The sequence below is a fragment of the Jaculus jaculus genome, chromosome X (genome assembly GCF_020740685.1).
Source record: "Jaculus jaculus isolate mJacJac1 chromosome X, mJacJac1.mat.Y.cur, whole genome shotgun sequence".
NCBI classification, from domain to species: domain Eukaryota; kingdom Metazoa; phylum Chordata; class Mammalia; order Rodentia; family Dipodidae; genus Jaculus; species Jaculus jaculus.
In genome coordinates, this window is record NC_059125.1 from 150717381 (window position 1) to 150736059 (window position 18679).

The 18679-nt window shown below is 49.7% G+C and overlaps 1 protein-coding gene across 6 annotated transcripts in view; it reads left to right on the forward strand.

Annotated features, from left to right (window-relative positions):
• Znf185 (zinc finger protein 185 with LIM domain) overlaps positions 1-18679 on the forward strand; it is a 73465-nt gene that overhangs the window by 21598 nt on the left and 33188 nt on the right. For 2 of the 6 annotated variants that reach the window (XM_045140257.1, XM_045140258.1), the window contains exons 10-16: positions 277-318; positions 2237-2311; positions 7929-8015; positions 9585-9680; positions 11724-11822; positions 14043-14138; positions 14723-14809. In XM_045140257.1, the coding sequence (XP_044996192.1) occupies positions 277-318; positions 2237-2311; positions 7929-8015; positions 9585-9680; positions 11724-11822; positions 14043-14138; positions 14723-14809 (582 nt within the window). The remainder of the gene's footprint in view (positions 1-276; positions 319-2236; positions 2312-7928; positions 8016-9584; positions 9681-11723; positions 11823-14042; positions 14139-14722; positions 14810-18679) is intronic. The other 4 variants (XM_045140259.1, XM_045140260.1, XM_045140261.1 and 1 more) reach the window with 3 other exon arrangements.

Genomic DNA, 18679 nt, shown 5'->3' on the forward strand with positions numbered 1-18679 from the left:
GGCCACCATGGGCCCTGCATTCTGGAATCATTCCCCTCTGCTCAGGGCTCCAGTCTTCCTCTACTTGGCAAAAAAGTGAGTTGAGACAAGGTCCTTCTATAGACCTTCTTGGGATCTGAGATACACTTTCTAGAAAGATGATAGGTCCGGCTGCCCCTATTGGAGCAGGTGAGATACTGGGAATATCAGCAGTCTAGGTCCCTGTGGAGAGAGAGGCTAAGATGTCCGTGGTCCATGGTATCTGACCAACATGCCCTCGCTCTGCTTCCTTTCCAGCAGTCCAACCCAAGAGCTACAGGCCCCATTCATTGCAAAGAGGTAAGGACAACCAAGGGAAGTCCTGGGAGCTAGTTGTTGGCTGTGAAGGTCTCCTGTCAAATGGGGCTGTGGGGAGAAGGGGAAATGTTGACCCTGAGCAGAGGAAGGCTTAAGTAGCTGGTCAGGCTTCTCTTTGGAGGCCAGGTAAGCATCTGGATGACTATGATGACACAAACGACCCTTGTCACCAGTTGGGTGCAGTCAGGAGCCTGGCGGAGAGAATGAGGTGTGTGGGTGAGCGCTTCCATGAGTTGAGGGCTTATGCAAAGTGGAGATGAAAAAGAAATAACCACCAGATTACCAAAAAGTCATTCCCCCGTCATACTTTCAACCCACCAGGGATAGGCTGGCCCAAAGGCTCGTTTCTGGAAGTCCCTGGCTGGCCAGCCCTAGTGAGTGTCTTCACTCCTACCAGCTGGGCAGCACCAGAAAGCACCTTCCCTGATCCCAGAAACAGTGTCTGTCTCTTGCCCTGCCCTCCCCTCTCTTCTCACTCTCACCAAGGACCAGTGGCAGAAGCATAAGAGAAATTCCCTCGGAGGTGACCATGACATTAGCAATGAATCTGGAAGGGGAAGCAGGGTTAAAAAGAGAATGAGAGCTAGGGAGATGGCTCAGTGAGTAAAAGTGCTCGCTACACAAGCACAAGGACCTGAATTTGGATCCCCAGAACTCATGGAAAGCTGGATATGGTAGCACACGCATCTGCCATCTTGGCATGCCTAAGGGGAGATGGGAGGCAGTGACAGGGTAATCTCTTGAAGCTTGTGGATCAGCTCATCTGGCCAGTGCAGTGGAGAGCAAGAGTCTCCCTCAAACATGCACGTCGTGGAAAACACACACCTATCCTCACACACAAAAAATAAAAAGAACGGTCAGGATGTCAGAGCTAATTTAGAGAGACAGGTGTGAGGAAAATGTTGGGGGGGTGTTGGAGAAGAAGCTTCTGTGAAGTTGAACCTCAGAATCCCTTAGTTGGATGGACTGAGAAGGCCTTCTTCATAAGGTTTTTTAAAAAAAATATATTAAATTATTATATTTGAAGGAAGTACAGAGCTAATGAAAGGCACCCCTTGTGGAGGGCCTGAGAAAAACGTGTGGAAAGCAAAAAGAAAGTTCAAGGAGCTCCTGCCATGTGGAGAGCTGGAGGGGATAAAGGAGCCCATGTGGAGAGGAAGGGCTAGGGGCCCTCCCAGCTGGGCCTGGGCCTGAGCCTGCCCCGAGCCACTGCAGGCCCCGCCGAGAGAAAAACTCACCCACAGCTGGAAGCTCCCAAGTGGTCAGGAAGCCTAGGTGGTTTAATGACTAAGAATGGAACGTCATGGAGGAGCCAGCATGCCAAGTGATCCCGACCAAGGCCCAGCCAGTACAAAGACCCTGAGGTGGGCTGTGCTGTGTTGAGTGACACTGGCTGACTGAAATAAAGTGAGCGGAGCATGGTGACACACGGAGAAAGTGTTCATAGTAACTGCATTAGGTTCCTGTGTTGCTGGAATAAAATGTGCCACCAGAAGTGGAGGCCAGAAGTCTGCAGTCTAGGTGTTGGCAGAGTTAGGGCAAGACATCTCAGGCCCTGTCCAGCTTCTGAGGTTGCTGGCAATCTTTTCCATGCCTTGGCTTTTACCTGCCTCACTCCAATCCATGCCACTGTCTTCACATGACCGTTTCGCTGTGTGTTTGTGTGAAGATTTCCATTGTTTCAGAAAGTCACTGGCCATTGGTTTAGGACTCACCCTAATCCATTGTGACCTTGTCTTATGATCACATCCAGGGGAAATGACTCTATTCAACCCACTTACCTAAGCTGGGGTGGCCAAGGCCTGAGCCATTTGATTTGAACACCGGTGGGTTGGGGGGGGGGGACACTAGTGTCTAGGGCAGCCAAGAAGATCAATAGTGCCACTTCTCTCTTTGACAGGGTTGAGGTGGTGGATGAGGACGGGCCTGCTGAGAGGAGCCATGTGTCCAGTGACAGGAAAGAGAACAGAAATCAGTAAGGGTTCTTTTGGACGGATGCCCCAAGGCTGAAAGGAGAAAAACAGCCTGGCCTTCAGGGAGAGAACAGTTGGTTCTTGTCTGTTTAGTAATTATATGTGTCACTTTAACCCTTGTACCACCGAGCCTCCCGGTGGCACACCATTGCTGAGCACAAGTCACCTGCCATTATTAAGCTTGCTCCTGGCACTCAGTTCTAAGCTGGCCAAGTTCAACTCGCCTGGGAGGTGGACACTGTAGTCCCCAGCATTGCCCTCACAACTGCCTTCTCTGCCAGTTTGGACGGAGACACAACCCAGGTGTCTCCAGTGATTTAAATGGAACACATGCCAAGTGTGCATAGCCCCTCTGGGAGCCAGGAGCCCAGGTGGGGGCCAAGGGCCAGATATGGACTACGGAGCTGGTCACATGGTTTCCCACTGGCCTAGCTGGCTGGGTCTGTCAACCAGAGAGGGCCTGGTAGCGGGGTGACAGGTCAGGGCAGGTTGAGCATTGCTGATCTCGCGCCAGGCTGGGCTGCGATTTGCCCTGATTTCGGAGTCCACGGCGTTCAGGCAGACACCAGTGTTCTTTTGTTTGCAGACCAGGTGTCATCAATGCTTCCTTGTATTTCACAAGGGATGGTGCCGAGTCTGACAGGTGCATCGCTGCTGGTGTAGGCACTGAAAGGCCCGACCTGCATAGAGAGCTTGGCTCAGCCCTGGTCCGCTAAGGGCTGGCCCTTTATGGCACTCTGGAAAACCCCTGAGTCTAGAAGGGGAGAGGGTCTATCTCTCCATATGTCACTTCCTGGGCCTCCAGTGTTGTAGCTGTCCTGATGCCACTGCAAGCCCCTAGCTTGAGCTCCACAACCATTTGTAGACACGTGATCACCATCCTGTTGACCCTGTCTTCCTGATTCTCCCCAATCAGAACCTTGGTCCACAAGGACATCTGAAGATCTTTGTGAAGCACTTTTTAGGGCTTTCGGTAACTGACAGGGCTAGAAGTCCAAGATCATGGTGTGGACAGAGTTCTCCCAAGGGCAAACTTGGAGGCTAAGAAATGGAAACTTGTTTCTCTCAGGATTGGAGGCTAGAAGTCCAAGATCATGGTGTGGGCAGAGTTCTCTCAAGGGCTTTCTTCTTGGCTTGCAGATATCTGGTCATTTTCTCTGTGTGTCCTCTCATGTATGTGTTCATGTCAGGATGCCAGTGACACTGGTTTGGGGTCCACTCTAGTGACCTTGCATTGTTTGACTGGCAGCTATGACTTCGGCATGTTAAGTTCTCAGAGACACAAGTCAGCCTGTGACAGTATACACTTCTCATTTTTCCTCATTTGTCTTGAAAAGGGAGAGTGCAGGATTTCAGGTGTCCTTTAAGAGATAATGTAGGGCTGGAGAGATGGCTTAGCTAAGAGAGCGACAGACACAGAGAGAAAGACAGATAGAGGGAGAGAGAGAGAATGGGCGCGCCAGGGCTTCCAGCCTCTGCAAACAAACTCCAGACGCGTGCACCCCCTTGTGCATCTGGCTAACGTGGGACCTGGGGAACCGAGCCTCGAACCGGGGTGCTTAGGCTTCACAGGCAAGCGCTTAACCACTAAGCCATCTCTCCAGCCCTATTCCAGGAAATTCTTTTGGCAGTTCAATATCCATCACCTGGCTGTTGTAGCATGATGGTTGTCATACTTTGTCAGGGCTTGCCTTAAGCAAGTGTTGCAGATTGTATTAGCAAAGCACATCAGAGTTTGAGGATTAGAGGTCTGGATGCAGAGTCTGGGGTACTTCAGTCTCTGAAGAGCTGCTGTGGGGAGGGGAGGAGGCAGCAATGTTGTGTTGCCTGAATGGTTCCAGGAAATGGACATTCTTCATATCGAAACTTGTGTCATACAGGGAGGTATGCATCAAGAAGACAGGGGCCTTCACATCCCCGTCAGAGGTGTGTAGAGGGAGCTGGTCAAAAAGCTGGGGACAGGGCTGGAGAGATGGCTTAGCGGTTAAGAGTTTGCCTGTGAAGCCGAGGCTCAGTTCCTCAGGTCCCACGTTAGTCAGATGCACAAGGGGGAGCACGCATCTGGAGTTCGTTTGCAGAGGCTGGAAGCCCTGGCACGCCCATTCTCTCTCTTCTCTCCCTATCTGCCTCTTTCTCTCTGTGTCTGTCGCTCTCAAAAAAAAAAAAAAAAAATTAAAAAAAAAAGCTGGGGACAGCTCTAAACCCTAGAAGTTCAGCTTGACATTTCTGATAGCTTTTACCTCTGATTCTGCAGTTGTAAAATATCTGAAGCCCATTCCTGCTTCTTGGAGGAGAGCCTCTGGTTGGTCCTGAGTCTGAAGAGTCTCCTTTGATTCCACCTCATCAGGTGTTATCTTGGGCCAGGCAGCCACCATCAGTCACCTCATGCTCAGTTCCTGTCTGCCTAGCTATTTGGGAAGCCCGGATTCAGGGTCCCGTCAAGGCTGGCTTATGGCAGAGCAGGAGAGGGAGAAAGGACTAGAGGCTGTGTCCTTCCCGTCCCTGGTCCGGTTGTGCCTGCCTTAGCTATAGTGCAAAGGTGCCCTTTTCAGAACTCTTGCCTACCCCATCGGCTGTTCACGCTTCAGCTCTACCTCATTGGATCAAGTTAGAGCCTCCTGGGTCCTGGTTCGGGGCTATGACCACATCATGCTGCCTGGCAGAGTAGCTGGGGAGCAGTGAGTGAACAGCATAGCTTTTGGCACATAGCATAACCCTGATTTTGCCCCTCACTGGCTGTGGGACCTTTAGCAAGTCTCTTTACCTAAATTTCCTTATGTGAAAAGGAGGCAAGGCCACGGTCCCTGCTTCCCAAGGCTGTCCAAGCTAATAAGCAGAAGAATGCATTTGAGTGTTCATCACAGTGCCTGGATGCTGGTATTGCAGGCTGTCCATTATAAGTTTGCTCATATGCTGACTTGGCCTGGAACGTGCGTAGAGACCAATATTGCCCCCTCCTGGCAGCTGAAGGAAATGTGTCTCAAGATAGTGAACTGCCCTTCCTTTTGGACCGGATAAGCCTTGCACTCTCTTTGGCACAGGACACTTGGCTGTCACTCACATTCCCCACACGTGTCTGGGGCCACAGTGAATGTTCACTCATCAGTTGTGGGCCATGGGCTTCAGAACACACCTGACTGTGTTTGAGGGTGTTTAGCTTGCCATAGTATCCCTGGCCTCCAGTAGCTCTCAGCCCAACTGAAAACTTCAAGTTTGAGCCGGGCGTGGTGGCGCACGCCTTTAATCCCAGCACTCACTCAGGAGGCAAAGGTAGGAGGATCGCCATGAATTCGAGGTCAGCCTGAGACTACAGAGCGAATTCCAAGTCAGTTTGGGCTACAGCGAGACCCTCCCTCAAAAAACCAAAAAAAAAAAAAAAATCTTCAAGTTGGACTACAGCTCCCTGAGGCACTGTGGAGATGGTACACTAGTTTGGGGCCACAGGAGAGGCATGGCTGGAAGACTCCTATATTCATTTCTTTGGAAAATTTTTTATTTATTTATTTGAAAGAGAGATTAAAAAATATGCAGGTAGAGAGAGAGAGAGAAAACGAGAGAGAGAACAGACACACCAGGGCCTCCAGCCACTGCAAATGAACTCCAGATATGTGTGCCCCCTTGTGCATCTGGCTTACGTGAGTCCTGGGGAGTCAAACCTGGGTCCCTTGGCTTTGCAGGTAAGCGCCTTAACTGCTCAACCATTTATCCAGCCCTGTATTCATTTCTTTTTTTGTTTTGTTTTTCGAGGTAGGGTCTCACTTCTGCTCAGGCTGACCTGGAATTCACTATGTAGTCTCAGGGTGGCCTTGAACTTACAGCCATCCTTCTACCTCTGCCTCCCAAGTGCTGTGTTTTCACTTCTTAGAGTTGCAAAATCAAGACATCAGAAATTGGATGACATGAAACAACAGAAATTGACCTTTTCAGGATTCGGGAGGCCAGACATCCAAGATCAAGGTGTTGACAGGGTCGTACTCCCTGTGTAAGTTCTGGGGAGAATCGGATTAAGACTTTTCTTTAGCTTTGCTGACAAGCCTGGAAACTTCTTGGCTTGAGATTTTGTCACTCCATTAAGTTGGCTTATGTCTTCACGTGGCCTTCTCTTTAGTGCACGTGTGTCTAAATTCTCCTCTTTCACAAGAACACATAATGTCTTTGTGAATTACACGGGCTCATCCTCAAAAGATATTGGCCTCTAAAATAAGTCATTCCTGTGGCTGTAGCCTTCTATGCTATTACCATAAATGACATCATAATTCAGGATAATGATGTCACATTGTCATCAGGAGAAGATGCACAGAAATCAGAGCTAGCCATGCATACCAGGTTCCCCTGGCTTTTATGATAGTCAGAGGCCTTGTTCCTTGTTGCGCTTGTCATTCTGTTTCCCTCTGGTTATCTCCAGTGCTCCATGCCCTGCTCAGGTTGGAATGCAAGGGATCCAGCCCTCCATAGGCTCCCAGTCTAAGTTGGAGTTTAAGGTGGAGAAGTCAGGGTCAACTTCAAGGCTGGCTAAGAACAGCCAAGCCACCTAGGCTCACCCACAGTTAGGGACTTCCTGCCTTCTGGCACCTCCCATCCCTCCTCCTCCTCCTGGAAGACTCACAGAATTATGACATCATTTATGGTAACAGCATAGAAGGGTACAGCCACAGGAATGACTTATTTTAGAGGCCAGTATCTTTTGAAGATGAGCCTGTGTAATTCATAAGCTAGTCACATCAAACCCTCATCCCTACTTCAAATCCATCCCACAGCTTCCCTTCACCAGGCAGATCTGGTCTCATGCCTACTCAGAAGGTTTTTGCTGCCTGAGAGGAGAGAGACATGGTGAAGGTTGTCTTCATGGACCTGCCTCTGGGGCCTACCAGGCCCAGTGGCCTTATGTCAGCTGTAGCACCAGGAGGGTTCATGAACAAAAAGTAGATGAGAGCCAAAAGAGAAAAGGTGGGATGGAGAAGATGGTTTAGCGGTTAAGGCATTTGCCTTTGAAGCCAAAGGACCCAGGTTCAATTCCCCAGTAGCCATGGAAGCCAGATGCACAGGGTGGTATATGCGTCTGGAGTTTTTTTAATGGCTGGAAGCCCTGTGTGCCTATTTTCTCCCCCCTCCCCTTCTCACTCTCTCAAATAAATAAATAAAATTTAAAGTAAGGCCAGGCGTAGTGGCACATACCTTTAATCTCAGCACTCAGGAGGTAGAGGTAGGAGAATCACTGTGAGTTCAAGGCCGCCCTGAGACTATGTAGTAAATTCTAGATCAGCTTAGGCTAGAGTGACACCCTACCTCAAAAAACCAAAAAATAAGCCGGGCGTGGTGGCGCACGCCTTTAATCCCAGCACTTGGGAGGCAGAGGTAGGTGGATTGCCATGAGTTCGAGGCCACCCTGAGAATACATAGTGAATTCCAGGTCAGCCTGGACTAGAGTGAGACCCTACCTCAAAAAACCAAAAAAAAAAAAATAAATAAATAAATAAAATAAAAATTAAAGAAAGGAAATGGTGAAGGATGTCACTCTGCATGATCCAGGAAGCACCTGGGGGAGAATGTCCTTATCAACACAGGGGGAAGAAGAAAGAAAGCTTTCCCTACCCAGAAACTCTCCTCTTTCCTTTGCAGCTTAAGAGGGGAGGAGATTGTCCGCTTACAGATCACAACACCCAGGGCAGGACTCCGCCTGGTGTCCCCAGACCTGGAAGTCATGAGGTATGGGAGCTCTGTGACTGTTCTGTCTTCCACTATATCTTTCTAGAGATGGACAGAGAGGCAGGATACAAATGATGGCCTAGAGGGGCTGGTTCTGCCATTGTCATGTTCTTTCACCCTGAAATCATGAAATGAATACTTGTTCTTTGTGAGGCTAAAGGCCTGGGACTTCCTGGTCTAGAGTTGCCAACTTTGTCTCATGAGGAAGGTAGATGCCAACATGAACGAGATCAACCTATGCTGATCATACCATGTGCCCTAGGCTCCCAGTAAGTCACATGACTGGCCAGCTATGTTGGGTACAGACACTAGGTCTTTGTAACAGCTCCCTGAAGCCATGGATGTAATTGCCTTTCCAATGTGAGGTGAGCCACTAGGAACTGGGTGGGCTCCCTGGGTCCACCTCCGTAGGTCACAATGTCATGGCACTCTTTGCTTGGGAGGAGGATGTATAAAGGGGCCGCAACCAGCAGAGTCCATGTCCTGAGGAAAGAAGGACAGCAAGGTTACAGGTAGGAAGGATCTGAAGCTGGGTCTTAGGAAAGCCAGAATGGATCTAGAAGAGATCTAAGGAAGCAGATGGGCCTCTACCTTATGAAGTGCAGAGTCTGAAGAGGAGGGGCAGGAGTGCACACAAGGAGATAATTCATCGGAGCAGTGGGAACTCAGGGAAGACTTCCTGGTGGAAGTGACAAACATGAATCTAGCAGGATCTGTGGGTCTCTGTACTCTTCTTGGCTCATCTCTCTCCATCCCCATCTCCACCAGTTTATTATAGAGATGTTTCCATTTGTGCTGTCCTCCCCTGGATCCAGGCTTTGTCCATTATGCACCCAAATATACTACTGTCTTGCCCCCAAGATGTTTTCCCACAACTACCTGAGGACCTTTGGAGGTCCTTAGCTCATGAGAGATAGTTGATGTCATGACAGGAGAGTGGGCATCAGGAGATGGAGAGGCAGACAGGGAGGAACACTGGGGACACTAACATTTAAGGAGCAGAAGAGGCAATAAAGAGCCCAGAAATATGTAGCCATGGAGGTAGAGGGTGTCACAGGGTCGATATAGGAGAGGTCCATTGTGTTGGTAGTACTGATGGCCTGATATAATGACAGGCCCCACTTATTGGATGACATGGTCTCAGAGAACAGGGATAGGGCCAACTGAGGAGTTAGGATTAGGCTTTCACTGTGGAGGAATATAGTCCCATGACTCTGAACTCAGACTGCCTGGGTTCAAGGCTCAGCTCTTCCTTTTATTTCCTATAGAACTTGGAGCACACCACTCAGGCTTTCTGGGCAACAGGTGTTGCTCTGGAAAAATGAGCATGAATGACGACACTGTCCTTGCCCTGAGGTTGATGTGGAGAGCTCATGTTTGGAAAGTTAAAAGTATAGAGACCTGGCCTCTTGTCAATAATGGGCTTAATAATGAGGATTTGTGAGGTGGCCAGCTCATAAGCTGCAAATTTTAAGTTCCATGAAGACAGCTGATATTCAAGGGTAAGGTAACTTCCCCACCAGAGTGTGGACGGCTAAGAAGTGGTTAACTCATTTCTGTCTTCTGTAGGTCTTCCCCAGGCCATAAAGATGAGGGCCTCTGCTCCAGAGAGCTCAAGGGAGAGCCAGCCGATGAGGACACCATCATGGTCCCCAACCCTGAAAGGTAACTCATTGCATGGAGCAGGCCCTTAGCCCTAGGACAGGAAGCTCATGTATGCTCAACTGAAGGGCCTTGTGGGCCTTGGTGCAAAATCAGTAGCTAGAGCTGGGACCAGAACTGTGTTATTGCTGTTGCATCCCCCGGGATAGTGTAGGTCTTTGGTGGAAGGGGGGGGAGAAAGACCACTGGAGAGGAGTAGGCCTATAAGACCCCAAGTGGCCGGTTGCAAAGCAGGACCACCTCTAGACCAGGTCACCCCATCCTACTCCTTGATCCTCCCTGAGTTCCTTCTGGATTATGCCAGGAAAAAGAAGCCTGGTTAATGGCCAGTTCAAAGCAATGTCACAAAGTTGGCAGTTTGAGAAATTTAGTGACCAAGTGGTGTGTGCCCCCCCACCACCATAGAGTTTCTAGACGGATCTTTCCCTGTGGACAGAGGGAAATAGTTGGATGATCAAGGATGGGGAGTAAAGAGCCATGATAGGGGCTAAGAGCTAGCTCAGTGGGTAAGATGCTTGTTGTGAAAGCATGAAGACCTGAGTTTGGATCCCCAGTACCACGTAAAAGCCAGGCATGGTGGTGTGTACCGAGAATCCCAACGCTGGGGAAGTAGAGACAGAGGGTCCTTGAGACTTGCTGGCCAGCTAGTTTAGACAGATCAATGAGCTGCAGGTTCAGTGAGATACCTTGACTCAATAAATAAGATGCAGAGGGATTGAGGAAGACACCAGATACTGACCTCTGACCTCCACACATGCACACACCTACACAAACATATAAACACACATATACACTCTCCCATGCAAAAAAGCCATGCTGGGGTGATGAGTCCAGAGGGGATCCTACAAGCACCCCATAGACCTGTCCTCTAGGCAAGACCAGGGGAGAGTGGGTCTAGTGAGCAGTGGCTACAGATTGGGAACTTTTTTTTCTAGTATCATACTTTTAAAAAATATTTAGGGGCTGGGTGTGGTGCTGCACACCTTTCATCCCAGCACTCGGGAGGCAGATTTAGGAGGATTACCTTGAGTTCAAGGCCAGCCTGGGGGCTACATAGTGAATTCCAGGTCAGCCTGGACCAGAGTGAGACCCTACCTAGAAAAAAAAAAAACTTAGGGGCTGGAAAGATGGCTTAGCAGTTAAGGCACTTGCCTGCAAAGCCTAAGGATCTGGGTTCAATTCCCCCAGTGCCCACATAAAACCAGATACACAAAGTGATGCATGCATCTGGAGTTTGTTGGTAGTGCTGGAGGCCCTGGCAAACCATTCTCTCTATCTCTCTTCTATCTCTCTCTGCTTACAAATAAATCAATAAAAATATTTAAATTAAAAAAATACAAGCCAGGCGTGGTAGTGCAGGTCTTTAATCCCAGCACTCAGTAGGCAGAGGTAGGAGGATCACCGTGAGTTAAAGGCCAACCTGAGAGGACATAGTGAATTCCAAGTCAGCCTGAGCTAGAGTGAGACCCTACTTCAAAAAACCAATATATATATATATATATATACACAAACACACACATATATATACACACACACACACATATATATATATATTCCTTTTTCCCTTCCTATTTCTATGAGACCCCCCCCTCAAGGAAGTTCTTAATGAGAACCCAGTGGGTGGTAACAGTGTTGAACCAAGAGACTTGTCAGTGTGAATCCTTGGAGCCTCTAGTACAGACTCTGATCCCTGGCAATGAAGAAGAGGAGCCTGGATAAATAGGAGGGTCCTGTGCCTGCCCCTGGGGCTTCTTCTTTACTGCCCCACATGCCTTGTCCCTTGCTCCGGTGGCCATTAGCCCCCAATATGTCTTCCTGCCCCTGGGTTTCCACCTTGCTCTGTTTCTTGGCTCCATTCTTGCTCCTAGCCCACGAAGTTTGAAAGAAAAACAAATTATTGAGAGGTTCCACCTGTCTTGGCACAGCTCTGAGCAGAGCAATTCCAGGAGGCAACTAAGGGTCTCTGGTCCTGTGCTGTGGGGTGCAGGAAGTTTGATTAACTCAAAGCTGAAGCAGAGCCAACCCATGCTTCTCCTCTAATAACAGACCAGCGGTGCAGGTGACTGATGGCACTGTGGGATCTGGAGCCACAGGGTCCCCACCAGAAGGCTTTGCTGGAGCAGACGTCGACTCAGAAAGAAGAGGGTGAGATGGATTCTCGCACGTTCCCCATGATAGGCCAGCCTCAAGCTGCCGAACTGCTTGGGCTGCAGGGGGTGGGATATCAGTCACTTCCTGGGTCTCCTCTCCCATACTTCTGTCCCCTGCCACATCCTTCGCTCTTGGGCTTTGCGCTTGTTAGATTTACTTCTGTTCCAGTCTTTCCATCCTCCCCATTGACTTTGAAGCACCCGCAGAGCAGGTACAAGGCATGTTCACAGCTGAAGGCCCATCCTCACCGAGGACTGGCCCTGGGAGAATAGGGGGAGCGTGTGGGGGGTGTAGCAAGGACAGACACCCAGGGATGGAGAAATCAGTTCCTTCTTACATTGTGGCTGAGCTCTGAAGACCAGCTAGGCGGTCTTTTTCTCCTGACATCTCCTTTCCCAGTGGGAAGGAAGCCCGGGACCTCCTTTGCTTGCCCGGCCCTTTCCCTGACCAGCTCTTCTCTGAGCGTCAAGAGGAGACGCAGCAGGCTCAGGCATGTCCAGCTGGGCACTTGGCTCCTGGACCTGCATGGAGCTGGGGGACAGCCATTTTATGGGATGATTTGAGGAGTGCTAGGGTTCCACCTGTCCCCAAGCGGTTCTAAAGCCGGAGTCTTCTGTGGGAGAAAGACTACTTATGCAGATGCTGGCTCAAATAGTTCAGCTCTAAAGTGTGTCAGCACCCCTGTGGTTCTGAGGAGTGGCACTCTCGTGTCTGCAGAGAGCTGAACTGCTGGATAGCAGGCTCAAACCCCATGCTTTCCATCATGGGAGGAGCCCCTGCTGCCTGCTGTCCCATCTGGCCCTTCCAGCGGACCCCTTTACCTCACTATCTTTACCAGTTATAGTGGATGCCTGGAGCCAGAGCCAGGAGCATGAAGTCAGCACGGGAAGGGGACAGGAAAGGCCACTGGACCAGGTAGTCATAGGAGAGTGCTAATTCCTAGTCTTTTTGCTACCTGGGCAGACATTCACAGGGTGTTCTTAAAAATAAGCCAGGGTACATTTCTCCCCTGCTTCAACCCCTCATTGGCTCTCTTTCCCTTGAAATAAAGTCCAGATCTGGTTCCCTGGCTCACCAGCTTTTGCATGGCAGTGGAGATTTGGGTTCCTGTCCAGCCTTTTCTTTCTCCTGTCTACTCCCCAGAGTGGTACACACTCACTCATTTCGCTACTTTAGAAGACTTCTGATCCAGTGTAATGTGGGTGGTTTTGCTTTGACTACGTCAGTGTCATCCTTCTTGTGTGTATACCCTCATAAAACACACGTGTTTACTTAGAGAGAAGCCGAATCTTAGTCACTTGCAAAATAATCTAAAGCTTCTTCTGGACTTTAAGGATTTTTAGTTCAGTCTTGTACAGTTGTGTTACTTATACTAGATTGACAATGAGTTGTGTTTTTTTTTTTAAAGCTCTTTACTGTCTTTCAAGAATACAGATTGCTTCTCATGAAACCTCTCCTTTTGCAGTCATTTTCATGAGTTTCATTGATAATTGAATTTAGTGATTTGGGTTATACAATTGGCATAACATAAACCTGAGGGGCTCTAGGAGAGTGTACGGGTGATGGGGTGCGCCCTGTGAGCATCAGTCAATTGAGACAGACACTGGGGCTTAACTCCAAGGAGTCTGGTTAAGAGAGTTCCTCTGAGTCAGTGTCAGATGGGTAGATCCAGATGGACTGTGATGGGGCCTTGCTTCTACCAGTAGCCACAGGACTCAGAAAGACTAGGGAATGTGTTACGGCCTAGGTGTTACTTGATGTGCCTGGCTGTGGATTTCAGAATTCTTCTGAGACAGATGTGATTATCTTTCATAATTCACAACTTTGCTGGGGCTAAGAGGACAGGCAAGTCAGGCATGTGTCTCATCCTGTAATACTAGTGCTGGAGAGACTGAGGTAGGAGGATAGTTATGAGTTTGAGGCCAGCCTTGGCTACAGAGTGAGTTCCAGTTAGCCTGGGCTACAGTGAGACTCTACTTCAAAAACAAAACAACAACAAGAAAGAGGATAGGCAGTTTGCCCAAGGTACCACAGTCAGGTGAATTTGAATCCACACTTGCTCAGGTGTCAGGCTGCCTTGGAATAGAAGTGACTATTGTACCCTAAGCATCTGTGTCCTAGCATCTGTTGGGGCCAGAAGCCACTGTCTTCAGACAAGGAAGACATACAGTTACAAAGTTGGGAACTTGGACCAGACTTAGCTTCCTTCCACAGGCTGAGCTCAACTGCTAGCACCACCCCTTTCCTGGATGCTCAGGATATGCACGGCACCAACTCACACTCCTGCAAGCCTGAACCAGTGGCCATCAGGTAAGTAGTGGCCACTGCCCCAGTGACCAATCCCCTTGTCAGACACAGCCCTCCCAGCTTCTTCTCAGCTCCAGTGCCCCGATTTCCTTGCCATCATACTTCTGCCCCCTTGGGGGTACAGAAGGACCCTAAGCTGTGAAGAGCTCTGAATTCTACTCCCCATACTGTGAGCAGTGTGAGAAAATGGGACATGCCATTAGTCTGTTGGCCCAGAAATTCCAGCAGTGACCTACACGGACCAACAAGGGGTGATGGTAGGAGGAATCAATAGCAGAAGGAAGGGCCTGAGGAGGCTGAGCTTGGGAACAGTGAACCTCTCCTGTGGAGACAGTAGTGTGGCCCAACCAGTAGGAGTCAGGAAGAGAAATCACAGGAACAGCCAGCCAACCCTAGAGGATTCGATCCTAGGGAACGTGTGGTGAGGAAAGACAAACGGATTCAGTGGCAAAACTGGAAGACCAGTCATTACTGACAGGCATGGTGCCTCCCTTGCCTGTGAGAAGAAAGCTGGTCAAGAGGAAGCCATGGGGCCTAGGCTCCTTTGGCCTGATGTCTCAGCAGGCCTGTGTGCTTCCTTCCCTCAGCTCCAGAAGCATGTCAGCTTCAGCCCTGGATGATAGGAAGAATACTGGTGTGGCAGACCCGCAAGACACAGAGGCAGATCCGAAGGGGTAAGGCATTAGCAGAAGGTGCCGAGCACCTGCGGTGGAGAGTTCACAACTCGGATGTGTGTTGGCCTTTGGTTAGGAAGACCGGTCTTACCTGTAGGCTGACTTGAAATACATGGAACCCTCTAGCCTCTGCTTCTGGTGCCAGGAGCTTTTCGATATATCTTATGGCTATGGAAGCACTCTGGAGTCTTTAATCAATCGGCAACTCACATTTGCCAGAGTTTGGAGCCCATAGGCAAAGCAGACATGGCACTGCTTTCAAGTAGTGCTTGTGTTAGGGAGTGGACAAAGGCTTGCCCAAAGTTGAACAAACACCTCACTGTGCCAAGCACGGAAAGGGGTCCTTGGGACAGCTTAGTGGGGAACATTTTTGAAGTTGTATATTGAGATGTGAATGGAAGGCCTTCAAAGTTAAAATGGACTATACAAGGGACTCAAAAGAACCCAGTGTTTCCTACTCACTATAGCTGTATTTGGCCAGCAAAGAGGGTCCTTGGACAGGGTATTATGGCACAGGTGGTTTTACAAAGTCTCATGATCACAACAGTAACTTAACAGTAACTTTTGGGGAACCTATTGTATATGCAGTTCTTTATTCAGTCTCTCTGAGTTTATGCCTGATTAGTATGAAGAGCAAAGGTGTGGAACCCAGGACCCCTATATACTCTGGGAGGATAGTGCTCTGGAGAGACCAATCAGGGTTCTGAGATACAGAGATGGTGGAGGGGCCAGGCGTGGTGGCGCACGCCTTTAATCCCAGCACTCAGGAAGCAGAGGTAGGAGGATTGCTGTGAGTTTGAGGCCACCCTGAGACTCCATAGTGAATTCCAGGTCAGCCTGGGATAGAGCAAGACCCTACTTTGAAAAACAAAAACAGAAAAAAAAAAAAAAACAGAGATGGTGGAGGGGAGGGCCACTATATGCAGAGATGAGAGTTGCAACTCAGGTGAGCAAAGAGAAGACATCAATTCTAGCAAAAGAGGGGAGACTAGGACTTGAAAGATGGCTCAGCACTTAAAAGTGCTTCCTGTGCAAGCATGAGGCCTGAGAAGTAGTATTGACTACTGTCTAGGGGTTTGGGGTTCATTTTCTCTGCCTATTAAAAACTAAAAGGCAGGAAAGTGTTTAAAAGAATAAAGTTTATTTCAAAGTCAAAGGAAAGAAAGCAGAGAACAGACTCCTGAGGAAGGAGGCTATTCCAGAGCTGGAAAATCTGCAGTCCCAGTGAAAACTGGACTTTTTATTGAATGGGAGAAGCTGCTCACCCAGACTCCATGATTGGTTGGCTCAATGAAGTGAAGGGTTTGGATGGTCTGTAATGCACCCAGCACTGAGCAGGTCTCAGAAAACCCACCAAGCGAGCTGGAAAAATTGGTTAAGGCCAGGAAAAAGGAGTCAGTGGAGTTGTCCCTTTCTCCATCATGGGTCAGAATATAGTCATTTTCAAGACCCCCCCCCCCCCCCGTCTGTCTGCCTTGCCAAGGAAACTGTCTAGCTCCTATAGTGTTCCAGTATGTTCCAAAGCATGGAACGGCCAGAGTCTAGTGAGTGAGAGGGATCAGAGATGGAGCAGGACCTTGGTCAGAATAATGAGATGATATTTTGTGTTTTGTGGACTTGATGTTTTAAGGTGAATGCATGTTTGAATTTTTTCATCATACAGTAGTTGTTTGCTTACTTGAAACCAGATGCTGGGAGATGGGGCTGGCAATGGGTCTCTACAGTACAGGTCTTGTTATGTTTTTGTTGTTGTTGTTTCAAATTGCATTAACAATTGGCACTCGGTGAAAGCAGCAGCTAGCAGTTGCAGTCTTACAGCATTCGGGCCATCCCAGTGACCCTGGGAGATGGGCAAACTCAAAGGTTAAGTGACTAACCCAAACTCTCATGTGGCAGAGCTGAATTGCAAAGATCAGGCTCAGAGCAAATCCTCAGGAGAAGCTATAGAAAGGTAATCGATGCAATGTGTTGATGGAGCCTGTTCTCAAGACACGTGCCCTTACCTTCCAGCTGATTGGCACACTGATCTGCTCTAATCTTCCCCTCAACCCAGCAGGGATCAGGTTTCTGATTGGGCTCCTTGACAGGGGAGAAAACGTAAGGACACACTTGTGTGAGGGAGCAGAGCTAGGCATAAAGGTCAGATCTGACCAACTGCACAGCCCTGGCTCCAAGATCCTTCCCTTTGTTGTTTAACAGTTTGAAAAAAAACAACTTATACATTCCCAATACGTTATATTACAACTCATGCTACACTTAAGAATCAATCACCTGGGAAGTATGAAAAACAAGACACTTCTTGAGCCTCACATGGAGATTTGGATTTAATTTTCCTAGGGAGGTGTGTCCACCATTGTTTTAAACTTTTGTTTCTTCACTTGACTCTAGGAAGCATTCTTCTAAGGTAGCAGGTCTCACCCTCAGCCATCTAATAATGCCAGAGATGTTTTCAGTTGCCACAACTGAGGGTGTCTTTTATTTATTTAGTTTTATTCATTTATGGCAGATAGCGAGAGAATGGGCGTGCCAGGGCCTCTTGCCACTGCAAACTAACTCCAGACTCATATGCCACCTTGTACATCTCGTACTTCTTGGGTACTGGGAATTGAACTCGGGTCCTTAGGGTTTGCAAGCAAGCCCCTTGACCACTGAGCTATCTTTCCAGCCCCTGAGGTTGGCTTCTAAAATGTAGAGATCACAGATGCTGCTACACCTGATTGGCCACGACCCTAAATGGAAACGGTCAAATGTGTCAATATTAATATTGAAAACCCCTTCAGCGTGCTCATGGTATCTCCGGGAACACATATTCAGAACGTTAAGTCAAAAAGAGTGGGGCTGGAGAGATGGCTTAGCGGTTAAGCGCTTGCCTGTGAAGCCTAAGGACCCCGGTTCGAGGCTCGGTTCCCCAGGTCCCACGTTAGCCAGATGCACAAGGGGGCGCACGCGTCTGGAGTTCGTTTGCAGAGGCTGGAAGCCCTGGCGCGCCCATTCTCTCTCTCCCCCTCTATTTCTCTCTGTGTCTGTCGCTCTCTAATAAATAACACAGCGTATGTTTCTGCGCATATTACGCTAACGCCACTGATGCAGAGCGCATGCGCATACACGAACTCGACGCCTGAACACCTTAGCCGCGCATGCCTCTTAGTGAATACCAGTTTGAGGTTGTGCGCCTGCGCGGCCGCCATTTCCTGCAAGTTTGAGCTCGGAGCGCGGTGCTTGCTGGGAACTGCGACGGTCTGCGAGAGGAAATGGCCGCTAGGCGGGCCTCGGCGTCAGTGGGGCTTCCTAGAGGCTACGCCCGCGCCGGCCGCGAGATGGCGTGCGAGGATCAGAAATGGAACGGGCCGCCCTTCCCCCACCCACCACGGGCCGGCCGCGCGTGCGCAGTCTGCAAGCCCGCGGGCCCGCAGAGCCCCGGGGCGAGCGGGCGAGCGAGCACGAGCGGACGAGCGCACGCAGGGCCGCCCAGAGCTCAGGGCCCCGTGCCCGCCTGCTGCACACCGGACGGCCTTCTCCACTGCTGTCCCTGGGCGGCCGGCAGGGAGCGAGGGGTTAGCTCCGGCCCCTCGCCCACCCACGGTTGAGCCTGCCCTTGGGTGGGCACGGCCCGCGTTGTGCGGTGCTGCGCGGCTTGGTGGCCCCAGGCGTTCCGTGGGGACGTCCTGGCCGCCAGATCTTGCAGACCAGTAGAGCCACGCCTTGCCCAGGTTACAGACTGGTTTCAGCTGCTGGAAACTACAGAGTCTGCACTATGTTAATTAGCTTCTGATGCATCAAACAGGGAGAAGCCACATAGTGCATTAGATTCAGAGAATGAAGTCTAGTGTTTGAGTTCAAATCCAAGGTCAGTCGGTCACTCTGTGAGGC